Raw genomic sequence first — 25,697 nt, 5'->3', positions numbered from 1 at the left:
TAGTAGCTTTCAAGATAAATTCCTTCATTGTTTCCCATTTAAAATTTGCTGTTGGTAACATCACCAGTTGGTCCCACCATATAGAATTAAGAAACTGTCTGAGACCAGTGTATTTTTGTTTTCATAAAGGTGACTTTACAAAAGCAAAAGCTGTTCCCTTTACACTGATGGTAGTTACATCTTTAAACACATCAGTACACCGAGATAAGTGGTTCCTTTATCTGCAGATTCTTAATGCATGAATAATCACTGATGATAGTCAGATCAAGAGTATTACTCCCTCTGGTTGTCTCTCGAACATGCTGCTGTAGAAAATAATCATCGAGTAAACCCACAAAAGTCTTGCTAGTGTGTGGTGACTAACCCACAAAAAATTCATTCAATATCTGGAAAGTTAAAAATCTACCAGTATAAGACATTCTGATTTACTGACTCACTCTATTTGTCTGTATAGTTGTTCACTGTACTCATACACAGTCATTAGGCCTGTTAACCAGTTGATTCTTTACAATTATTAATTCTTTAGAAGACAGTCATCTACAACCACATGCAGTGAGTGGTTGGAAAGCTGATTATGAACTTACAAAAATTGGAAGATGCATAAAACACAAATTTTATTTTCACATACTGCTTGGCTTATCATTTGGAGATTATTTAAAATATATTATTCATAGTTCAGCACTCATATGGGAGACCAGTTGATGGGAAGCCAGTAAGCTTTGAAGCAGTTTCACTGTTGGTGTCTCAGATTTTTAAAAGTGTAATTGATCTGTCTTAATGGGTGATGCTGTAGCATTTAAAAAGATATCAGCAACTTAGGCTGATTAGTAATTATCATAACTGTGAATAATGGTAATGGAGAATTGTATTTGTCTGTAAGATAAACATGAGCCCAGCACAAAAAGATTTCCCCCACTCCACGATCAAAAATTGAACAGAATACTGTAATATACAACAGCATGTTCTAAGTTACTGATGCACCAAAACTCTACAATAACAATGACATTTTGAATTTACTTTCTAGTTATATTATATGCTGTGCACAATTAATTAGATTTTTATTTTAAATTTTATTTATTTGTTTTTTTGTGAAAAATTGTGTTCCTTTCTTTCTTGACTGTCTCTTGTAAAAAAATAAATATTATTGAGTCTGTGAAGACTTAATAATAATATTTGTAAACAGTCTGTGATTTTATGTAAATCAGAGACTGTATTTCTCTAAATATGAACTATAAAGAATTAGATTTAACTTTTTAAAAGTACTGGCATAAAGAAAAAAAAAATTAACAGGGGTCTAGCTAAGCTCTGTTACTAAAATAACACTTAATTCTTTAGCTGTTTGTTCAACATCTGCCACAGAATTGGTTGATGTTGTTGTTGTTGCTATGGGAGTTTCTGGCACAAGGGCTAATTAGGCCATATTGTGCCTGGGTTCCAGTACATACAAACTTATGACATATGCATGTATAGCTTGGCTGAAGAAGTTGACTACTTTCGGCTTCTATTGTTTTTGAAATTGCTTGAAATATTTTGTTGTGATGACTGAGAGTGTAGGATATAATTCTTATTTGTACTAGTGGCAAATGCTGTTAGGTTCATTGTATTGACCTCTTCTTTGAAGAAGTTCATCCACATGGTTCCCTGATGCATTGTGACTAGTGCATTGCTGAGTGATAATAGTGCACTAACACAGTTATGCATACTGCATGTTTGAATTGGCATGATACCAAAAAATACAGTAAAAACCTTGAAGTCTCTATCTGTAAGTTCCTAATTGTGGAACTTAAATGTTATCCCATTGTGGCTTCCCTGGAATACAAGCAGAAAATTTTATTTTAGCATGATTATTCAAATAACCCACAAACAAAAATTGCATGGTTTGAGATTGGTGAGCAAGGTGCCCAAGCAGTTTGACAGGAAATTATGTAGTCTATTAATTGTTGAAAGTACAGCAGTCACCTCTCTGTTCCATTGAGCATTTACTTCTGATTTGGGTACACAAAAGTCACGTGTAAGTCACATGTTTGCATCAATCTGCTGCCATGGTAATATTCCTGTAGTTTTTATTTTATAAACTCCTGGGACCATATGTAACTGTCCAGAAATAATTCTGGATATATGACTAAACAGAAAATTAATTTATTTATTACCCACAACCTCCTCATTCTGTATGTTATTCCCAGCTTTCAAGCGAGAGGCTTCCTAGGCACTGATTTTTATGCAAGATGGAGCACTTTTATATATTGCTTTGCCAATGATGATGTTTCCCAAGAAATGTATTATTCCCCATCAACTCCGATTTGCTTGACCACCATGCTCATCTGGCCTCAGTCCATGGAATTTTTCGCTGAGTTATTTGAATAACTCAACAACCAAAAATTGCATAGACTGAGGTAATTTTTGGTTGTGGAGTTATTTGAATAACAAAATGCATGTGACAACCTGAAATCCTGGACAATTTAAGAAACAATGTAACAAGGCACATTAGGGAAAATTACAGAAAATGCTATGAGTAACAGTTGGCAGCATTATTATTGATATCATTGGAGCCTATATTGAACAATTGAATGTTCATTAATTTCCAAAACAGGTAACAGCTATACAGCTGTTCACTACTACACAATCTATAGTATCACCCTCCTCCATAACATTATGGAGGGAGGGTGATACTATGTGAAACCATTTATGGCACTTTAAGAAACCATTTTTTTTTATTAATTTCTTTCTGAACTACCCACTGTTGTCTGTTCAAGAGGGACTACTGCACAGTAATCCATCTCAAGGTCTGTTGCGAGTGATGCAGTTTATTCCTAAACTATCCTGTATTTGTTTTATTGTAAAGCAGAGGTTCACTCCAGTACTGGCAGAATAGAGATGTGAATATTCTTTGATTATTTCATTATATTACTGATTTTATATTTGAAAGAAGGGTATGGTATATACTTCAGTTAAGGCATGATGATTAGTTTTAACTTACAGTTAAAAACTAATCAGCATGCAGAATTTTTGCAGTAATATTATGCATTTCTTGTTTAATGAGGTATAATACTTTTTTGTGTTAATCATATTAAGTTATTTTCATGTAGTTTGGCTCGACCACTAAAGGTGATATCATTGAACTTTATAAAATATAATAAATGCTTTTGAGAAATTTTTCTTTAACTGTTCTTAATTGATTTAGAAAGCAATTGAATGAATTATTCTTCTTTAATTTTAGATGCTCAGTGTGAAGCTCTTTCAGATGATCTATCTCAAGGGCTTTCTACTCAGTTCAGTAGTAATGGAAAATTCATTCCTTTTTTTGAAAATGCCACTATCTCGTGTAATGAGGTTGGACGTCCACTTCGCCCTACCTCAACTGCTGGTTTCCGACAGTGTGTATATGATCCAAGAGATGGTCAGCCAGATTACTGGCTTTCTGGAGCTCCACCTTCTTGTCCTCGTAAGAAATAAATTGCTACTATTATACTAAATTGATTAAAATTACTCTTATTATACTTGATCAAACTTTAAAATTTTAATCAAAATTCCTCAGAGTTGTGTACGTGTCATAATTTTTCATTGAACAAAATGGAAAATGGTTGTTCAAGTAATAATATATAGAACATATAAATAAAGTAAATGAAATAAAAATGGAGGCTTCATGAACTCTGAAGCTTTTGCTTTCATAGCTCTCATAATGATGCAGCTATGAAACATTACTGTAAGTTTAAAAAACCCTCTCATTAAAATAATAAAGATTTAAATGGTTAGTAAATGCTGGAATTAAAATAGTTATGATCTGCCTTGGCTTTCATAACTTCCTCTGTGATTTGATTGCACAATAATTTATGTCTACCATAGGCTTCTGTATCACCTAATACTTTATATGCATACCATGCATTTTTCTTTAGCATTAGCATTAGCATTAGCATTAGTAGAGGCATTTGATGCAAGAAAGCAAGCTTATGCAGCATCAGCCAAAAAAAAAACCACTTCCACTTCACCCCTCTGTTCGTTCAAAATACCTGTCCAGCTGAGCCTTAAACTTATTTAGGCTATCAACCTCCACCACAAGGGATGGAAGTCTGTTCCACCAACCAACCACCCGCTGGCTAAAGGCAAATTTCCGCACGTCTATCCTACATCTGTCTTTCCTCAATTTGAATTTATGCCCTCTCAGGTGATTATTCTCAGCTAGAGGAAGAATCCCATCAGCATTGAGCATGCTTAAACCATTCAAGGCTTTATACACCTCTATCAGATCGCCTCGCTGGTGCCTAGTCTCCAGACACTGTAATTTGCAAAACTTAAGCCTTTCTTCGTAAGAGCACCACTTTGTTCCATTCACTAATCTTGTTGCCCTTCTCTGTACTCGTTCCAGCAGCTCTACATCCTTCTTGGAATGAGGCCTCCAGACCTGTATACAGTACTCTAGGTGTGGCCTGACCATCGCCTTATACAATGGAATAATCACCTCCTTATCCCTGCTGGAAAAATTCCTGTATATCATTGACAATACTCCATGAGCTACTCTTGCAGCCCGTCTGCACTGCTCAGAGAACTTCATATCTGCCTGCACAACCACCCCCAAGTCCCTTTCATTCTCTACCACTGTCAGTGTTGTACCATAGAGTTGATACGTTGCTCTGGGGTTGCTGTTTCCCATGTGTAGTACTTTACATTTGTCAATGTTAAACTTCATTTGCCACCTCTCAGCCCATCTGCTCAACCTTTCCAGATCCTGTTGCAGCAGCATAGTGTCAGTAGTGTCCTTGACAACCCTGCCAACCTTTGTATCGTCTGCAAACTTGGACATTAATCCCGATATACCATCATCAATATCATTTATAAATACAGAAAACAATAATGGACCCAACACTGAGCCCTGAGGGACTCCACTAATAACATCAGTCCACGATGAGCAGTGTCCATTGATTACCACTCTCTGTCTTCTCCCCCTCAACCACCCCTTTATCCATAGCAGCAATTTGCCTCCAATGTCACACTGCTCCAATTTGTGTAGCAGTCTTCCATGTGCAACAGTATCAAAAGCCTTTCTAAGATCCAAGTATATAATATCAAAGTTATTCCCTGCATCCAGTTCTTTTGTGACTGCATCATAGTATCCAATCAAGTTGGTCAGGCAAGACTTCCCCTTAACAAAACCATGCTGTGTCTGAGCTATAACTGAAGTCTTATCTAAATGATCCTGCAGTGCGTCTTTAACCAGTGCCTCCATTAATTTTCCTGGAACAGAAGTCAAGCTCACAGGTCTATAATTACTTGTGTCAGCCTTTGATCCTCCTTTGTGAATTGGGGTCACATTTGCACATTTCCAGTCTATGGGTACCTCCCCTGAGTCCAAGGAAGCTCTCATAATTATGGCTAAGGGTTTGCTTACTTCCTTTGCTGCCTCCTTTAATATAACTGGATAGATCCCATCCACCCCGGGTGCCTTTCTTGTGTTTATCTTCAACAGTTTCTCCTCCACTTTACTCCCAGTTATTTCAAGATTCTGTAACTTACTGCTAGAGTTGAATACACCTCTGGCATTCCCCTCGCTGAATAACTCCTCATGTGTGAATGTCGATGCAAAATATTCATTTAGTTTGTTAGCCACCTGAGCAGGATCATCAACACTTGACCCATCAATATCAAGTGGACCAATCTGATTCATCCCTTTCCTTCTAGAGTTTACATAAGTAAAGAACTCTTTGCTGTTTTTCTTTGCATCCCTTGCCAAGGATTTCTCGTAATCTGCCTTCACCTGCCTAACCTCCTTTGTAACTTGGTTGCATATCAACTTGTATCTATCATAGGCTTCTGTGTCATGTGTTAATTTGTAAGTATCCCATGCATTTTTCTTCTCTGCCATATGCCTCATTAGTTCATCCGACATCCATTTTGGCCTAAACCTTGAACAATATTTCTTAGTTGGTTTGTAAAGCCTAGTAGCTTCCAAGATAAGTTCTTTGAATGCTTCCCATTTTGAATTTGCTGTTGGTAACATCATCAGTTGGTCCCACTGTATAGAATTTAAATACTGTCTCAGTCCATCGTAGTCGCCTTTACGGAAGCAATAAACCTTCCCTTTACCCCTAATGGTAGTTACCTCTTTGAGTAAATCCCACTTCAGCACACTGTGATCACTGCCACCTAGTGGTTCATTTATCTGCAGATTCTTAATGCATGAAGAATCACTGCTGATAATCAAATCAAGAGTATTACTCCCTCTAGTTGCCTCCCGAACATGCTGATGTAGAAAACAATCATCCAATAAATCCACAAAAGCCCTGCTAGTGTGTGAGTATCCAGCCCCCAAATTCCAGTCAATATCTGGGAAATTAAAATCTCCCATTATAAGACACTCTGATTTACTGGCCCACTCTATACAATAAGGAACTGTACAGTTCCTTATTATACTCATCAGAGTCATTAGGCCTATAGCACACTCCTACTCTCAATTTTGATCTCCCAATGTTTATGTCACACCAAACTGACTCCACACTGCACTGTCCAGCGATGTCGACTGGCTTCACTTCCTTGGATTTTATGTATTTCTTAACTAATAGCATAACCCCTCCTCCCTTCCTATCCTGTCTATCCTTTCTGTAGACGTTGTACTCCCCAAATTGCAGTTCCGCATCCCTTATATCTGTGTGACACCACGTCTCTGATATTCCAACAATATCTGCCTTCGATGTTTTGAGCAATACCTCAAATTCATCAAATTTATTTACTAAACTCCTAGCATTGGTGTACACGCAAGTATACCTGCACCTGTTTCTATTCTTAGCTACCCTAACACAACCCATGTGTTTACTTGAAACCACAATGGCTCCCAGCAGTCTCTGAAATACCATGCATCTTGGTTTTCAGGCTTCTGCTCATTCTAATAGAAGCAGTGCAAGAATCTCTTTCACCTCTGCCAGTGGCTACTGTCAATCTATTGGTCTTTGTCTCCCCCCAAGCTAGCAGTTTTCCGACCCACCTAACACTGCCTCGATAGCATCAGCAAATATTCTTGCACCCTTTCTATTTAAGTGTATCCCATCCCTGTAGAAGCAATCTCTCCTGTTAACAAGTACAGTCCAGGCTGAAAAAAATTGCAGACACTTTCAAATTCAACCCTAATTCTCGGCTTTTGTTCAACAGTGACCTGTACTTGTTAAGTAATTCTGCCGGTCTCCTACTCTTAATATTATTAGTGCCAACGTGTACAACTATATCACCTTTTGTGCCCTTAAAAGATGATATTCGCTCTACAACGTCATCAACCTTTGCCCCTGGCAGACATACCCTGGTCCTGTTCCACCTATCTTTTTTACAAAGCATGTTCCCCGTTTCCCTGACAATAGAGTCACCAACAACTGCTAGTTCCTTCGGGACCAGCGCATTCTGCCTTGGGGGTTGTCTCTGTGTCACGCGATGCCCAAGTGCAAGCTCTGGCGTTGATGTGGGCAGCTGAGAGCTTGATGGGCCCCTCAATTTAGTTTCTTCGAGGGCATCCACCCTGTCCTTCAAGCTCTCATATAGGCCCAAAAGAACGCCGAGTTGTTGCCTGATATCGTTACACTCCTTGCATCGCGCACACACAAAGACATCCCCTTTGGCAGTATCATGTCCCGTACTCGATTGCTCTGCAAACATCAAGCAAACAGTGCATTTTATAAGGCTGTGAGTCAGAGGACAACTGCCCCCCTCAGTTCTGCTCTGAGCCACAGCACTTCCATTAGCTTGAGCCTTTTGCTTTGCTGCTCTGGTCTGAGTCATGATTCTATTAATTTATTAATTAATTATCTTATGTTATTAATTATATTACGTTTGTAATGTAAGTCGTTATATGTATTTATTTAAACGTACAATTTAACTGCTAACGAAGTTCAACTAACGCTATCTAGTACGGTTCTTCTCTGCCACTTGTCCCAATAGTTCATATGACATCCATTTAGGTCTAAGCCTTAAACTGTATTTCTTAGTTGGTAAGAAGTGCCTAGTAGCTTCTATGATTATTTCCCTAACTGCTTTCCATTTAGAATTTGTTGTTGATAACAACTTTAGTTTGTCCCAGTGTATAGAATTACCACTATAGTATCCTTTACAAAAGCAAACACCCTTCTCCCTACCCTTGATTGTAGTTACATCTTTAAGTAAATCTCATATCAATTTGCTGTGATCACTGCCATCTAGTAGTTCTTTTATCTGCATATTCTTAAAGTATGAAGAATCACTGCTGATAATTACATCAAAAGTATTTCTCTCTCTTGTTGCCTCTTTAACATGTTGCAGAGAACAGTTATCCTGTAAATTAACAAAAGTCTTGCTAGTTTGTGTGTGTGTGTGTGTGTGTGTGTGTGTGTGTGTGTGTGTGTGTGTGTGTGTGTGTGTGTGTGTGTGTGTGTGTGTGTGTGTGTGACCAATCCACAAGTTTCCGTCAATATCTGGGAAGTTAAAATCTCCCATTATATGACATTCTGATTTACTGACCCAGTCTCTTTCTCTGTACTGTTGTTCGTTGTACTCATCAAAGTCATTTGGCCTGCAACACACTCTTACTCTCATTTTTGTATTCCCAGTGCTTATGTCACACCAAGCTGACTCAGCATTGCACTGTCTGCCCATGTTAACTAGATGCACTGCCTTAGAATTTCCTATCCCCCCCCCCTCTCTCTCTCTCTCTCTATTTTCTGTATACATTGTACTCCACATATTCAAATTCTGCATCTCTAATATCTGAGTGACATTATATCTCTGATATCCCCACAGTGCCTGCATTTGATGACTTGACTAGCACTTCAAATTCATCAAATTTATTTTCTATGGTTCTATCATTGGTGTACGTGCATATATACATGCACCTGTTCTTACTCTTAGTTACCCTAAGACAGCTCATTTATTTCTTTGTTTCATGATGAACCACAGCAGGCCTTGAAATCTCCAGTACTTTGCTTTCTGAGTTGCTGCATGTTCCAATAGAAGTAGTGCAAGAATCACTTTCATCTCTGCCTGCAGCTATAGTTAATCTATTAGGCTGTATATTCTAACAGTTTTCTGATCCACCTACCTCTGCCTTGATATAATTAGCAAATATCCTTGCATCCTTTTTATTTAAGTATATCTCATCCATGTAAAATCAATCTCTCTCTCTCTCTCTATCTCTCTCTCTCTCTCTCTCTCTCTCTCTCTCTCTCTCTCTCTCCTGTTAACCAACACAGACCATGCTGTGAAACATTTTATCCTATGAGCCTTACACAGTCTCTCCATGGCCAAATTGATTGACAAAGCTCTCATCACTTACTCTCCTATCATGTCTGGGTAGAATTGCAGAGGCGCCTCCGTAGCCACATGGGAAGGAGCAGCAATGCATAGCACATGCTGTCTTGATTAGACCGAGGTTCGAGCCCGTCACCACCAAATACGGAGGATGTGGAAAGGTCGGGAATGACCACCGCATATCCCCGAGCAATATGGCCTTAGTTGCTAATGCTCCAAATAACAAACAAACATAGAATTGCAGACCCTTTCAAATTTAAGCCAAACTTATGACTTTTTTCTTTCAACACTGCTCTGTACTTGTTAAATAAGTTCTCTTACTCTTAATGTCATTGGTGCCAATATGTTCAATGATATCACCTTTTGTAACCTTAAAAGATATCTCCACAACTTTATCAGCTTTTACCTTTGTCTGACATACCCTTGTCCTATTCCACCTATCCTTGCATAATGTATTTCCTGCTTCCCTAACTATAGAGTCACCAACAACTGCTACCTCCTGTGGGACCAGTGTATTCTGCTTAGGGGATTGCTGCTGTGTTGCTTGATGCACAAATGCAAGCTCTGGCATTAAGGTGGGCAACTTTGAGCTTAATTGCTTTGAGGGCATCTATTCTATTCTTTAACCCCCTCTCATAAATGCCCATCAGAAGAGTTGATGCCTAATATCCTCTCACCCCTTACATTTAACACACACACACACACAATGACATTCCCCTTGGCTGTATTATGTCCCATTCCAGAGAAATCCAGAAACATCAAATAAACAGTACATTTTGTGAGGGTGGGGTTCATAGGACAACCACTCCACTCAGTTGAGTCTGAAGCATGATTTTGGTTCTAATTCAATTTATTTTAGAATACTACACTAAAGTAATATACATAAATGCAGTAATAGCACTTTACACCAGTTATATAGCAATAATACATATTATTGTCAGGTTTGCATTATTAAATATATAAATTTCAATATCTAATTTATAAGTATTACTTTACGGAGTTACATTGTGCATATTATATTATCAAGTTTACATTATACTGTTTCACTTGTAAAGTTATAATTTAAATATAATAGCTAATAATATTATCTGTTAATGCCAGCCTACCTGATTTGAACTTTCATGATACCTATTTACACACAATTGGACACTTGAATTTCCCTACCATGCACTATAATTCAAAATTACGAGATAAGAAATTTGTACCAAATAACTGATACAAAAGATTCTTACAAAATAACTTACAAAATCTCTTGCTAAATTTTAAAATAAACCAACAAACATGACTAGGACTGTAAAGCTATTTATAGAATACGATTTAATATGCTAAATAAAATGGAAAAATTTTCAAAAACTTATCTGTTCCCAGCCAGCTCAAAATTCTTCGACTATTACATGGATAGTTTTGAATCTTAGAAATATTGACAGCTGTATGATATAGTTTCCACAAGAAGTAAGATGAGAAATGTGTTTTTTTTTTTTATATCCTTTTATATGTCTATTTTATAATGTTGTCTGTCTGATAAATTGCTGAGATAATTATAAAGCAAAATATATTGAATCAATGTCTGTGAGAATGAGCATTTCGATGTATCAAATATATGCATATATTATCAAAAAAATATAGTTTTAAAATTGAAGAGAGACAGACAAACATAGAAAAAAAAAATAGGTTGCATGCACCCAGAAATTAAATAATGCAGAAATCCTAATAAAAGAAAATAATGAATATAACTTATACAAAATTTTAAACTACATTACAGGTGTCAGGTATTTTTTAATATGAGTACATTAAAAAATGCAACATGGCAGTGAACTTTTCAGAGATATGGAACTTGAACAAGATCAACTTTCCTTTCAAGTCCCCCCCCCCAATTAACTGAATAGTTTTGTACAATGTAATGACTGTTCCATAACATATAAACCACATTCTATTGTTCTCCCATAAAAAGCAACTGAAAGTAGAAGTTTTTCTTATTGCTGCACAATGAATTATTATAAAAGAAGTAACTCCTTCCACAGTTCATCATTAAGTAAATTAGCTTCAGTTTTATTTAGGTTTTAAAATAAAGCTCACTTCAACTGGAATGCATTAAGGAAGAATAAGGTTTCAGGATTATGCATTCAGAATGAATAAGGTTTTTGGAAAAACCTATCCATCTCAAGAGTTTAAAAACACAGTCCATCTCATGAGTTTTAAAATTTTTTGTGATCATTCGTAAAATAGATAGTGAAGTGATTTACTTAAAAAGAAATTCTTGCTATTTTTAATATTAGACCCAGTAACTAGCAGTCATTGGGCTATAATTAATCAGTCATCATCATCATCATCATCAGCCATTTTCAATCCACTGCAGAATGAAGGCCTCTCCAGCAACTTTCCAGTTCCTTCTGTTTTGAGCACTGGCCATCCATTTACTACCCAAAAACTCATGAATTTCATCTATCCATCTATGCCTTTGTCTTCTAGGTTTTCTTCTAGCTCCTCTTGGATACCATTCTGTTATTTTCTTAGTCCATCTGTCATCAGGTCTTCGAGCTATATATCCTGCCCAAGACCATTTTAGTTCTTTAATTTTGATAAGAATGTCCTTTACTTGAGTTTGCTGCTTAATCCATGTGTTTCTCTTCTTATCTAACAGTCTGATTCACAATATAATTCATTCCATTCTTCGCTGTGTAGTTTGAGCATCTCTTCCATTATTTTGGTGAGTGCCCAAGTTTCACTTCCATAAGTCATGGTGGGGAGTATACATTGGTTCATTATTTTACATTTCAGACAAACTGGGATATTGCTCTTCAGTATGTCACTATATTTCCTGAATGCTATCCATCCAAAATTTATTCTTCTCTTGACTTCCAGCCATTTATCATTATTACAGCTACTAACGTGTCCCAGATAAGTATATGACTCCACCTTTTCAATTACTGCTCCTTCAGTCATTATTTCCCTTTCTGTGGCATATTTGTTCATCATTACTTTTGTTTTAGCCATATTCATCTTTAGTCCAAAATCCTTACTAACTGTGCATAACTAATTAAGATTTTCCTCTAATTCTTTGGGATCATGGCTTATGACCACAATGTCATCTGCAAATCGTAAATGGTTTAGGTACTCTCCGTTTACATTGACTCCTTTCTGCAACCAATCTAATCTTCTGAAAGCTTCCTCAAGGGCAGCAGTAAACAGCAGGCGCCTCTGTAGCCAGGTGGGAAGGAGCAGCAGTGCGTAGCACATGCTTCTTGATTACACCGGGGTTCGAGCCCGTCACCACCAAATACGGAGGATGCGGAAAGGTCAGGGATTGACCACCGCATATTCTCGGAGCAATATGGCCTTAGTTACTAATGCTCCTAAAAACCAAAAACAACAACAACAACAGCAGCAGTAAACAGCTTCAGAGATATTGTGTCTCCTTGTCGAACTCCTTTCTCGATTTTAAATTTCCCACACTGTCTTTGTCTAGTCTAATAAAGGAGGTAGCACTCTCATATATTTTCTTCAAAATCATAATATATGGGGTATCTATGCCTTGTCTTTCCAGTGCCCGAAACATTGCCTTATGCTGTATGGAGTCAAATGCCTTTTCATAATCCACAAATGCCAGGCATAATGGTGTTTTATATTCATTTGCTTTCTCCATTAGCTGTGATATTACGTGAAGGTGATCCATATTTGAGGATCCTGTCCTAAAGCCAGCTTGCTCTTTCGGTTGATTCTCATCAAGTGACCCTTGTGATGACCCTTGTGAACAACTTGTAGATGTGGGATAACAAGCTAATTGGTCTATAATTTCCAATTTCTGATTTATCTCCTTTCTTATGCAGCAAAACTATGATTGCATTATTCCACTGCTTAGGCGTCACACCTTTTCTAATGCACTTTGTGAAGAGCCTTGCCAGTTTTTGTGTTATGTCTCTTCCTCCCAATTTTAACAACTCTACAGTAACTTCATCTTCCCCTGGGACTTTCTGATTCTTCATTTTCTTCAATGCATGTTCTACCTCATCAGGAAGAATATCGGGTATGTCGTATGTGTTGCTACTTTGCAATCCATCTTCCCCACTGCTGGCATCATTCCCTCGTTCCTTGTATAATTCTCTATAGTAGTCTTCTGCTATTTGAATTATGCCTTCTCTGCTGTTTATAAGTACACTATCGCTATTCTTCAGTTTCAGTATTATTTGTCTTTCTGTATTACTGCTCATGGCTGCTGATTTAAATCCTTTGTTTTCCCTTAATGTTTGTTCTACTTTTCTTGTGTTAAATCTTCTTAAGTCCTCTCTGAGTCTCTTTCTAATGGCTTTGCATAACTCAGTACAGGCATACCTCGGTTAATGTTACCTCTGATAACGAAGCTTCGCTATAACGAAGTCGGCAATTTCAAGCCCCATTTAACATAACAATATTCCACTTTAATCACCTGAAATCTAAACAAACTAAAGAAATTACGGAAACCTTTGGGGCTTCTCGTGGTTGGTTCGAGAAATTTAAAAAACGGGCCAGGATTTATAGTGTAAAATTAACAGGAGAAGCTGCAAATAAGTTTCCAGAAAAACTAAAGGAAATAATTGAACGTGAAAATTTTCCAAATTTGGTGTTCAGTGTTGACGAAAGCGGTTTGTTCTGGAAATGGCTACCAACAAAAAGCTTCATTTCTATTGAAGAAAAATCAGCTGCTGGGTTCAAAGCAGCCAAAGACCGTTTAACGTTACTCTTTGGATCAAATGCCTCTGGCAATTATAAATTAAAATTGTTATTAGTTTACCATTCAAAAAATCCGAGAGCGTTAAAAGGTAACATAAAAATGAATTTACCTGTAATATGGAAAGCAAATAGAAAAGCGTGGGTTACCAAGGAGTTATTTACTGATTGGTTTGTTAACCACTTTTGTCCTGAAGTAAAACGGTATTGTCAAAAAAAAAACAACTTTGAAGAAAAAGCTCTTTTGTTGTTAGACAATGCTCCGGGACATCTTACTGATCTTAGCACGTTGGACACATGCATTCCTGTCAAAGTTGTGTTTCTTCCAGCAAACACAACTTCCCTGATTCCACCATTGGATCAGGGAGTAATAGCATCATTTAAAGCTTACTATCTGCGTCGAGCATTAAGCAGTTTAACTGAACTAGAGGATAAAGAGTTTGTTTGGTTTTTTTTTTTAAGGAGCATTAGCAACTAAGGCCATATTGCTCCGGGATATGCGGTAGTCATTCCCTGACCTTTCCGCATCCTCCGTATTTGGTGGTGACGGGCTCGAACCCCGGTTTAATCAAGAAGCGTGTGCTACGCACTGCTGCTCCTTCCCACCTGGCTACGGAGGCGCCAGGATAAAGAGGAAATGACAGTTAAAACCTTTTGGAAAAACTACACCATTAAAAATGCAATTGAAAACATTGATAGTTCTTGGAAAGAAGGCACTAAGAAATGCTTAAATGGAGTTTGGCGCAAAATATGGCCAGAAGTTGTACTAGAAGAAGAAAATAACATCCAAGAAATTAGAAATGAAGTTATCCAGATAGCTCAATCAATAGGTTTCGAAAATGTCGATGAAGAGGATGTTAGAAATTTATTGAATGCAGAAGATGATGGTTTTTCAGTGGAAGATTTAGAAAACCTTGTTAGCAACAAAGACAAAGATAATGAAGACGAAGTTAAAGAAGTTCCTGCCGAAAAAGTGTTAACAACCAAAGATTTAAAAAGGTGCTTAAATGACATTGAAAACGTTTTAAATTTTTTTAGTGAAAATGATCCTGATTTAGGAAGAAGTGTTATTTTTTAAGCGATCAGTGTTAAATGCAATAACTCCGTATAGGCAATTGTTAAATGAAAGAGAAAAAGAGCATAAACAATCAACTTTAGACTTATATTTTAAAATGTGATTTCACTTTGTATGTAAGTTGACTGTTTATTTAATAAAACTTTTCTTTGTTCGCAAAAAAAAGCTTTTCATTTTCTTTACGTAGGAACGTATCCCTATTCTGGCCATAGTATTTTTACCTCTGAAAACGAAGTTTCGCTTAACGAAGTAATTTCGTTGAACGCATCCTATTCGTTATTCGAGGTATGCCTGTATACTCAATTTTCTCCCTGTCAGTGTTTTTCTTGCTCTTCATTTGTCATCTTCGGTTCATCATGACAAGTGTTTCATGACTAATTTTTTCTTCTTTGGATTTCTTTTTCCCTATAGGTTTTTTGGGCTTTATCACTTTCAGAAAGTTGTAATATTCCTTGTCGATATCTTGGTCTCCAGCAGTCTGCAGAAGCTCAAACTTGTTCTTAAGTTCCAGTACATACTGCTTTTTCTCCTCTTCTGTTATCTCAAAGACCTTTGTATTATTTACTCTAGTCAGTTTTTTTCTTTCCTTTCCTACATCTATATCAAGTGTACATCTTACCATTCTGTGATCACTTCCAACATTTACCTTACTCAGGACGGTAACATCATTTCACGATTTCATTAGTAGTTAATCCATTTGGACTCTTCCATGTCCACTTTCCGTTAACCCTTTTCTTGAAAAAAGTGTTCATTATTGACAGTCCTTGAGATTCTGCAAATTCCACAAGTCTTCACCTCTTTCATTTCTTTCACCAATTCCAAAATTTCCTATAGTTCCTCTTTCTGCGCTGTTTTGCCTTTTTCCAACCTTAGCATTGAAGTTCCCCATAATAATAGTGTAGTGGGTTTTCTGCTCATCTAGAAGACTCAATTTCGGTGTACATTTCTTCAACCTCTTCATCATCATGGCTCGATGTTGGTGCATAAATCATTATATCTTTAGCTACCTCTTAGAAATCTTGAGCATTAGTCTTGACACCCTGCAGGAATGAATACAGAGAAGGGCAACAAGATTAGTGAATGGAACAAAGGGTTGCTCTTATGAAGAAAGGCTTAAGTTACAGTATCTGGAGACTAGGCACCCCTGTGAGGTGATCTTATTGAGGTGTATAAAGCCTTGAATGGTTTGAGCATGCTCAATGCTGATGGGATTCTTCCTCTTGCTCAGTATAATTGCCTGAGAGGGCATAAAATCAAATTGAGGAAAGCCATTTGTAGGATAGATGTGTGGAAGTTTGCCTCTATCAGCGTGTGGTTGATTGTTGGAATAAACTTCCATCTGTTTTAGTAGTTGATAGCTTAAAAATAGATTTAAGGCAGAACTAGACAAACAATTTGGAGTGAGTGGATGGGTGAAATTAGAAGATTTTTTTATTTTTATTTTTTTTTTTTTTTTGACTGATGCTATATAAGTTTGTTTTCGTGCATCATGTGCTATGCTAATGCTAATTCTAAGCCACCCTGCCATTAAATTAACCTTTGTATCATCTGCAGATCTAGACATTAAGCCTGATATACCCTCATAAGTATCATTAATAAATACAGAAAACAACAATGGGATCAGTACCGAACCCTGAGGGGGATACATTAATAATATTAATCCACAAAGTCCATTGCTAACCATTCTTTGTCTTTCACACTCAACCATCCCTTTATCCATAGCAGTAACTTGCCCTTAATGCCACTCTGCTCCAATTTATACAGCAGTCTTTTACATGCACCAGAATCAAAAGCTTTTCTGAAATTGAATGATACAGGGTGTCTCAAAAATATTGGTACAAACATTTAGCGGAGGTAGATAACATCTAAAGGAATGTGAATCGCATAGGAACCCATAACCGGAAACATCACGGGAAAGTAGTAGCAGAGGCACAAGAAGCAGAAATGACACAAGACAGTAATTAGTGGCAAACATTTATTTGACATAATATTAACAATGGAGTACGAGATGGATGCATTTCATGATGTTACAACAGATGCTCAAAGGTTCCACCATGCGACGCGATGCATGCGTGACACCAACGCAGCATGGATTGGTGGACACGGCCGAACACACCCGGAGTTTCTTTGACAGTAGCAGCAGCGCAGACGAGTCTCGCCACGAGATCCATACAGGCGATTCATACACAATAGATTTGAGGGCCCCCCACAGAAAGAAATCAAGGCTCGATAAATCAGGTGAGCGTGGAGGCCAGGCAACGGGTCCACCACAGCCAATCCATCGACGCCCAAAACTCCTGTTCAAATGGTCACGAAAACACCTTCTATAATGGGCAGGCGCCCCATCATGTTGAAACCAAATGTTGCGTCTCACATTTTCTGGAACATTGTTAAGTAACCCTAGTAGAACTTGTTCAAGAAAGATCCAATATTTAGCGGAGTTCATGCGGGATGGTAACAGGTACGGGCCGACTAAGCAGTCACCGACCATACCTGCCCACACATTTATTGCGAAGCAATGTTGTGCTACATGGGGGCGCACACCATGTGGGTTGTTGTGAGCCTTCACACGAGCATTGTGCTGATTGAATAAGCCTTCCAGAGTGACCAAAACATAGGCTGGAAAATACAAGTCTTGAACACTTTCTTGGAGAAACCACTGTGCAAAAGCCACACATGCAGGATGATCTTGGAGGAGCAGTAACTGAACCCTTTGGAGATGAAAGGGGTGTAAGGAATCATCGTGCCAGACACGCTGTACACTGCAACGACACACTCCTAAGGCAGAGGCAATGGCACGTGTGCTTGTAGTAGGATTATTCTGGATGCTATTCAACACACATTCTTCCATGGCGGGAGTTTGTGTCGCATGTGGTCTGCCCACACTACTCCTGTTACCTCTAAATGACCCATAATTGCACAAATTTTGATGCACACACGCAAACAAACGGTGGTCTGGTACATGTCTGTCTGGGAAGCATTGTCCATAAATTCATTGAGCGGCTCGTCCATTGCCCTCTGCTAATCCATACACTAGGTGCATGTCTGCCAGCTCACAGTTCGTATATCGATGCATGCTCTTCGTGTGGCGACTACTGCTTGAATGAGTAAACCAGAAATTTTCCCTCTCGCAAACTGATGAACAGCGCCGTGTACCGACTTACAGTGACGTTTCCAGTCATGGGTTCTTATGTGATTCACATTCCTTTAGATGTTACCTCCCTCACCTAAACGTTTGTACCAATATTTTTGAGATACCCTGTATAATATCAAAATTTTTTTTTGTATCCAGTTCTTTTGTGACTGCATCATACTATCTAATCAGATTGGTCAGAGAATACACTGATTAAACAACTCATAAACTGCTATTTTCTTCAAAGCAGCTATAAACCTTCTGTAATACTTGCATTATCTTTGTAGCACTTTTCCCTGGCTGAAAGAAGAATTTGATATTGGCACGCTGTTCAAACTATGACACAATCAGTCAGCTGTGACACATGAGTGAAGTGGTTCACGTAGTACATTGGCATGCATCTGCACCAAGTGCAATGACACCACCCCACGAAAACTTATGGCCATAACGCAAACCATTTAAAATCCAGCACGTGATTCTGCAAATTTTTTGAGTGTACTGTGTAAAAAAAGTACGTGAAGGAAATGACTAACCTGTCTGGATTCCAAAGAAGTCACATTGTTTGTGCACATTTAGTAGGAGTAAAGGTGACTGCTGATTTGTTTATCTAGAGCAACTGTATTGAAATATGTATTGGTATATATAGTAACTTATGTAGGGTGGCTCTAGATCTTTAGTTCAACTCATCCCATTTTTTTCTTATTGCTGCAATTTTTACATGCTTCATGCAAAACAGTTCAGCAACAACTTCACAAAGCTGAAATATATGGCAGAGCCTATTGCCAAGCCATTTGTTCTATAGGAAGACAAGGTTCGTTTCTTAATATGGAAAACCGGTACTTTGATTGGAGTTATTCTGGATTGAAATGGTTGTATTCCTTGTAAAGCGATTTCTAACCACCTACAATAAATCGTAATCCAAATGAAATTTTAAACAAGGGGATTTGTTTCATAAATGTACAGGCGAATCAAAGATATAAAGACTACAAAATTCAACTTGTATTTTACAAGTAGGCTCTTTTTATGCTTGTATTAAGTGGCTGTGTGTGTGTGTGCTTGTGTGCGCGCGCGTTCGTGTGTGCGTGCTTGTGTGCATGTGCGTTCGTGCGTGTGTGTGTGCTTGTGTGCACGCGTTCGTGCATGTGTGTGTGTGTGCGTGCGCATGCGCACACGATTGTGTGCTAGTTATGAAACCTCAAACACGAGAGGTATTAGAACCTATAGTACTAAATACTGTGCTTGGGTTGGAGGTCGAGAAGATGAGAGAGGATATTTGTTGACATTAGACTTGAATTTCTGCAGACTGTAATTTTCAGGAAAGACATATGAAGGAAGCTTTTTCCAGAAAACAGCAGTTGAATGAATAAATGAGGAAGATGAAAAGTTGATTTTGTGAGTTTGAAGTTGGACAGTAAATGGATGTTGTCTGGTGTCAGCACGTGTTCGGACTGTTTCGAAAGAGAGAGCGGGAATTATAGAAGCCAATTCAGAAGAACAGTGCCCATTGAAGTATCTGTAGAAAAGGCATGCAGCAGAAACAGTACATCTATGAGACAAAAAGTGGAGAGACTCTGTTAGAGATTCTTCAAGAGGAGTGTTTCCATTTACAATGGGTTTCCTCAGCCTACAAGTTATTTCTTGTTAGGAATTTTTTCCCATCATAAAGTGCAGTTCAGGGTGTCTCGGTCGGTTATGCCTCGGGCTGTCATGCACTCCCATACTCCATCCATCTATGTCCTCCTAGGTCTTCCTCTTCTCCTTCCAGGATAGCCTTTGGATATCTGTTTTTTTGCATCCATTTTACATGTTCATACCCAATAATAGTCTTTTTCACTTCCATTTTTTCCCTTATGTCTTCATTCAGTTTTCTGTCTCTTCTAGAAGTTTTGCTGAGTGTCTCCAAAAATCCATTTCTGTGGAGAGCAATTTGTTTTCTTCTTGCCTATTCAATGTCCAGGTTTCTGTTCCATACAATAGAAGAATTTGTACAATCGTTTGAAATATAAGTTTCTTTGTTTTATTTAGGGTATTTTTGCTCCACAGAACAGAGTTTAACATGCCGATATCCTTTCTGCCATCTGCAATTCTCTTATTGATATCTGCTTGGGATGATCCATCACTTTGTAAGATTGATCCCAAATATTTGAATTTATCAACTTTTTTGATTTTAAAACCTGCAATATTTAGAACGTGTCCTGGTCCTGAAGACAACATTTCAGTCTTGTTAAAATTGATTTTTAGAACCCATTGTTTATATTCCTCAAACAATTGACGACATGCATACTTTGCATCTTCTAAGTCTTGTGCTATCACCACCTGATCGACTGCAAAAGTAAATTGTCAATATAGTTGTTCTTATTAATCGGCAATCCCATTTTATTACATGTTTTTTGACCAGGATCTTAGGCAGATATCGATATAAATTTTGAAAAGTGTTGGCGACATGCAACAATCTTAACCCCGGGGGCTCACATCTGGTGAGTATGGGCTTGGCACACCCAGGGTCCTGAGCTGGATATCATCATTCTTCTCTTTCTTGATGATTCCTTTTTACTCTCTCTCTCTCTCTCTCTCTCAGGGTAACTTGGGGAATTTTTTTTTTGCTGGTTCAGCATAAGCTTCAGGCTTCCTTGAACCATATGGCTGATAATAATAATAATAACCTTGTAATAAGCCTTTTGAAGTGTGGAATTCAGGTGACAAAGCTGATCCCACTTTAATTCTGCATCTATTATTCCTGTAAATTGCCTTAATAATGTTAATCAGTTGTCCATCAATATTTGCCTCTTTTAGTGCTTCCCATAAGAGTTTTCTTGGAACACTGTCATATGCCTTTTCAAGGTCAATGAAAATGATAAAGATTTTTTTTCCCCTTTGATTGTCATTTTTCAAAGATCTGTCGTACTGTTGAGATTTGGTCTATACATGACCTCCTGGCTGAAAAACCACGTTCTTCTGATACCTCGATTCGAGCTTCTAAATGGTTCCTGATCCATTTTCCAAGGATCTTTAACAGCGGGTTCAGGACGCATATTCCTCTCTAATTTGAACAGCCTTTCTGATCGGCCTTCTTATAAATCGATGTAATATATCCTGTTATCATTTCTCTCAGTATTTCTTCTCCTCTCAGTATACTATTTAACAGTTTTTGTATCAGTACAGTCACTCCTCTTCCTCCATATTTCAGAAGTTACATGTAAACTCCTCCAGGTCCATGTGATTTGCCATTCCTTCCTTCCTTTAGCAGGAGTTCCACTTCCCTAACAGAAACTTTTAAGCCCGAGTCTTCTACACCAAAATCCTCCATCATCTTGAACTCTTCTCGGTCTTCTTTTAAAAGTCCTTCATAGTACTCCATCCAGTCATTCAAAGATATTAATTGCAAACCAGCATTGTGTTTATTCTGTTTCCTTAAGTTTTTAAGGACCTTCCACGATTCTGCTGATTGCTAGAAGCCCAATTTGCTATTAATAGTTGCACATTTCCTTTCCCATTCTTCATTTTTCGCTTCTACTACCAACTGATTGGCTATTTTCTTCTTTTCAACATAAATATTCCTATATGCATCATTCCTATCACCCAGCCATTTCTGATATGCAAGTTTCTTTTCCTCTACAGCAGCTCTTACTTTCTCTGTAATCCAGGTCTTTTTTGGTCCTTGGCTCGTCTTTTTGCCTAGGATTTCATGAGATATTTTTTTAACAATATTTTTTAAATATTCATAGATTTCTTCAGTATTACCTTTTATCTCTATATTAATTGCAGCATCCAGTCTCTGGGTGAATTTGTTTCTAATGCTGTCATCCTGGAGTAGGTCAACGTTAAATTGATCCACTTGTAGCATTTTTCCTTCCCTGCATTCTTGGTTGTCCACACATATTTTCTTGATCCAGTTCAACCTCAGTGTTGTTTTAACAAGCAAATGGTCAGATCCACATTCGGCTCCTCTATAAACTCTGACATCTTTCAATACATATGTCCCTGAATGTTTTGAAATAATGTAATCTATAACTGATCTAATTTGTCTTGTCTTCTGTGACCAAGTATATTTATGGATATCCTTGTGTTGGAAAAATGTGTTGTTTATTCTCAAGTCGAACTGTTCACAAAGATTGCATAGTCTATCTCCGTTGTCATTCCTCTCTTTCTCTCCAAATCTTCCAATAACTTTGCTATTTTGTTCAGTTCCTACTCTTGCATTGAAATCTCCCATTAGAAATATCTCTTTGTTCTTAGGGATTTTTTCTATTAGTTCTCTCAGATCCTCCTAAAATTCATCCTTCAATGCAATGGCAGTGTCATTAGCTGGGGCATATATTCCCAAAATACATATTTCTCTCCTATACATTGTCAGTTCCAATGAGATAAATCTTTCATTAATAAATTGCCAATTTTTGATGTTGTCTCAATTAGCATTAGCATTAGTAGAGGCATTTGATGCAAGAAAGCAAGCTTATGCAGCATCAGCCAAAAAAAAAAAGAAACTAAAATAAATAATTAAAAAATAACCACTTCCACTTCACCCCTCTGTTCGTTCAAAATACCTGTCCAGCTGAGCCTTAAACTTATTTAGGCTATCAACTTCCACGACAAGGGATGGAAGTCTGTTCCACCTACCAACCACCCACTGGCTAAAGGCAAATTTCCGCACATCTAACCTACATCTGTCTTTCCTCAATTTGAACTTATGCCCTCTCAGGTGATTATTCTGAGCAAGAGGAAGAATCCCATCAGCATTGAGCATGCTCAAACCATTCAAGGCTTTGTACACCTCTTTCAGATAACCTCGCTGGTGCCTAGTCTCCAGACACTGTATTTCGCAAAACTTAAGCCTTTCTTCGTAAGAGCACCCCTTTGTTCCATTCACTAATCTTGTTGCTCTTCTCTGTACTCCTTCCAGCAGCTCTACATCCTTCTTGAAATGAGGCCTCCAGGCCTGTATACAGTACTCTAGGTGTGGCCTGACCATTGCCTTATACAAGGAAATAATCACCTCCTTATCCCTGCTAGAAAAATTCCTATATATCATTGACAATACACCATGAGCTACTCTTGCAGCCTGTCTGCACTGCTCAGAGAACTTCATATCTGCCTGCACCACCACCCCCAGGTCCCTTTCATTCTCTACCACTGTCAGTGTAGTACCACAGAGTTGATACGTTGCTCTGGGGTTACTGTTTCCCATATGTAGTACTTGACATTTGTCAATGTTAAACTTCATTTGCCACCTCTCAGCCCATCTCCTCAACCTTTCCAGATCCTGTTGCAGCAGCATAGTGTCAGTAGTGTCCTTGACAACCCTGCCAACCTTCGTATCATCTGCAAACTTGGACATTAAGCTTGATATACCATCATCAATATCATTTATAAATACAGAGAACAATAAAGGACCCAATATATTGAACCCTGAGGGACTCCACTAATACCATTAGTCCACGATGAGCAGTGTCCATTGATTACCACTCTCTGTCTTCTCCCCCTCAACCACCCCTTTATCCATATCAGCAATTTGCCTCCAATGCCACACTGCTCCAATTTGTGCAGCAGAGTTCCATGTGCAACAGTATCAAAAGCCTTTCTAAGATCCAAGCATATAATATCAAAATTATTCCCTGCAACCAGTTCTTTTGTGACTGCATCATAATATCCAATCAAATTGGTCAGGCAAGACTTCCCCTTAACAAAACCATGCTGTGTCCGAGCTATAACTGAAGTCTTGTCTAGATGATCCTGCAGTGCTTCTTTAACCAGTGCCTCCATTAATTTTCCGGGAACAGAAGTTAAGTTCACAGGTCTATAATTACTTGTGTCAGCCTTTGATCCTCCCTTGTGAATTGGGGTCACATTTGCACATCTCCAGTCCATGGGTACCTCCCCTGAGTCCAAGGAAGCTCTCATAATTATGGCTAAGGGTTTGCTTACTTCCTTTGCTGCCTCCTTTAATATAACTGGATAGATCCCATCCATCCCAGGTGCCTTTCTTGTGTTCATCTTCAACAATTTCTCCTCCACTTTACTCTCAGTTATTACAAGATTCTCTATCTTACTGCTAGAGTTGAATACACCTCTGGCATTCCCCTTGCTGAATAACTCCTCATGTGTGAATGTTGATGCAAAATATTCATTTAGTTTGTTAGCTACCTGAGCAGGGTCATCAACAGTTGACCCATCGATATCAAGTGGACCAATCTGATTCATCCCCTTCCTTCTAGAGTTTATATAAGTAAAGAACTCTTTGCTGTTTTTATTTGCATCCCTTGCCAAGGATCTCTTGTAATCTGCCTTCGCCTGCCTAACCTCCTTTGTAGCTTGGTTACAGATCAACTTGTATCTATCATAGGCTTCTGGGTCACCTGTTAATTTGTATGTATTCCATGCATTTTTCTTCTCTGCCATATGCGTCATTAGTTCATCTGACATCCATTTAGGCCTAAACCTTGAACAATATTTCTTAGTTGGTATGTAAAGCCTGGTAGCTTGCAAGATAAGTTCTTTGAATGCTTCCCATTTTGAATTTGCTGTTGGTAACATCATCAGTTGATCCCACTGTATAGAATTTAAATACTGTCTCAGTCCATCGTAGTCACCTTTACGAAAGCAATACCCCTTCCCTTTACCCCTAATGGTAGTTACCTCTTTGAGTAACTCCCACTACAGAACACTGTGATCACTGCCACCTAGTGGTTCATTTATCTGCAGATTCTTAATGCATGAAGAATCACTGCTGATAATCAAATCAAGAGTATTACTCCCTCTAGTTGCCTCCCGAACATGCTGATGTAGAAAAAATAATCATCCAATAAATCCACAAAAGCCTTGCTAGTGTGTGAGTGACCAGCCCCCAAATTCCAGTCAATATCTTGGAAATTAAAATCCCCCATTAATAAGACTCTCTGATTTACTGGCCCACTCTATTTCTCTGTACAGTTTCTTATTATACTCATCAGAGTCATTAGGCCTATAGCACACTCCTACTTTCAATTTTGATCTCCCAATGCTTATGTCACACCAAACTGACTCGACACTGCACTGTCCAGCGATGTCGACTGGCTTCACTTCGTTGGATTTTATGTGTTTCTTAACTAATAGCATAACCCCTCCTCCCTTCCTATCGTTTCTATCCTTTCTGTAGACATTGTACTCCCCAAATTCCAGTTCTGCATTCCTTATATCTGTGTGACACCACGTCTCTGAAATCCCAACAATATCTGCCTTTGATGTTTTGAGCAATAACTCAGATTCATCAAATTTATTTACTAAACTCCTAGCATTGGTATACCCTCAAGTATACATGCACCTGCTCTTCCTCTTAGCCACCCTAACACAACCCATGTGTTTACTTGTACCACAATGATTTCCAGCAATCTCTGAAATATCCTGCATCTTATTTTCCAGGCTGCGGCTCATTCCAATAGAAGCAGTGAAGAATCACTTTCACCTCTGCCAGTGGCTACTGTTACTCTATTAGTCCTTGTATCTCCCCAATCTAGCAGTTTTCTGACCAGCTAACACTGCGTCGATAGCATCAGC

The 25,697-nt window shown here is 38.2% G+C and overlaps 1 protein-coding gene across 1 annotated transcript in view; it reads left to right on the top strand.

The window, feature by feature from the left end:
• The window catches only part of LOC150081645 (uncharacterized), a 981,095-nt gene that overhangs the window by 424,758 nt on the left and 530,640 nt on the right, over window positions 1-25,697 (top strand). Inside the window, exon 22 of the mRNA XM_090380575.1 lies at window positions 3,218-3,442. Within this exon, the coding sequence (XP_090236701.1) occupies window positions 3,218-3,442 (225 nt within the window). The remainder of the gene's footprint in view (window positions 1-3,217; window positions 3,443-25,697) is intronic.

The sequence above is a fragment of the Mastigoproctus giganteus genome, chromosome 8 (assembly GCF_048544385.1).
Source record: "Mastigoproctus giganteus isolate SK-2022 chromosome 8, ASM4854438v1, whole genome shotgun sequence".
NCBI classification, from domain to species: domain Eukaryota; kingdom Metazoa; phylum Arthropoda; class Arachnida; order Uropygi; family Thelyphonidae; genus Mastigoproctus; species Mastigoproctus giganteus.
The sequence above is the reverse complement of the archived record's forward strand: the minus strand, read 5'-3'. Positions and strand labels throughout refer to the sequence as shown.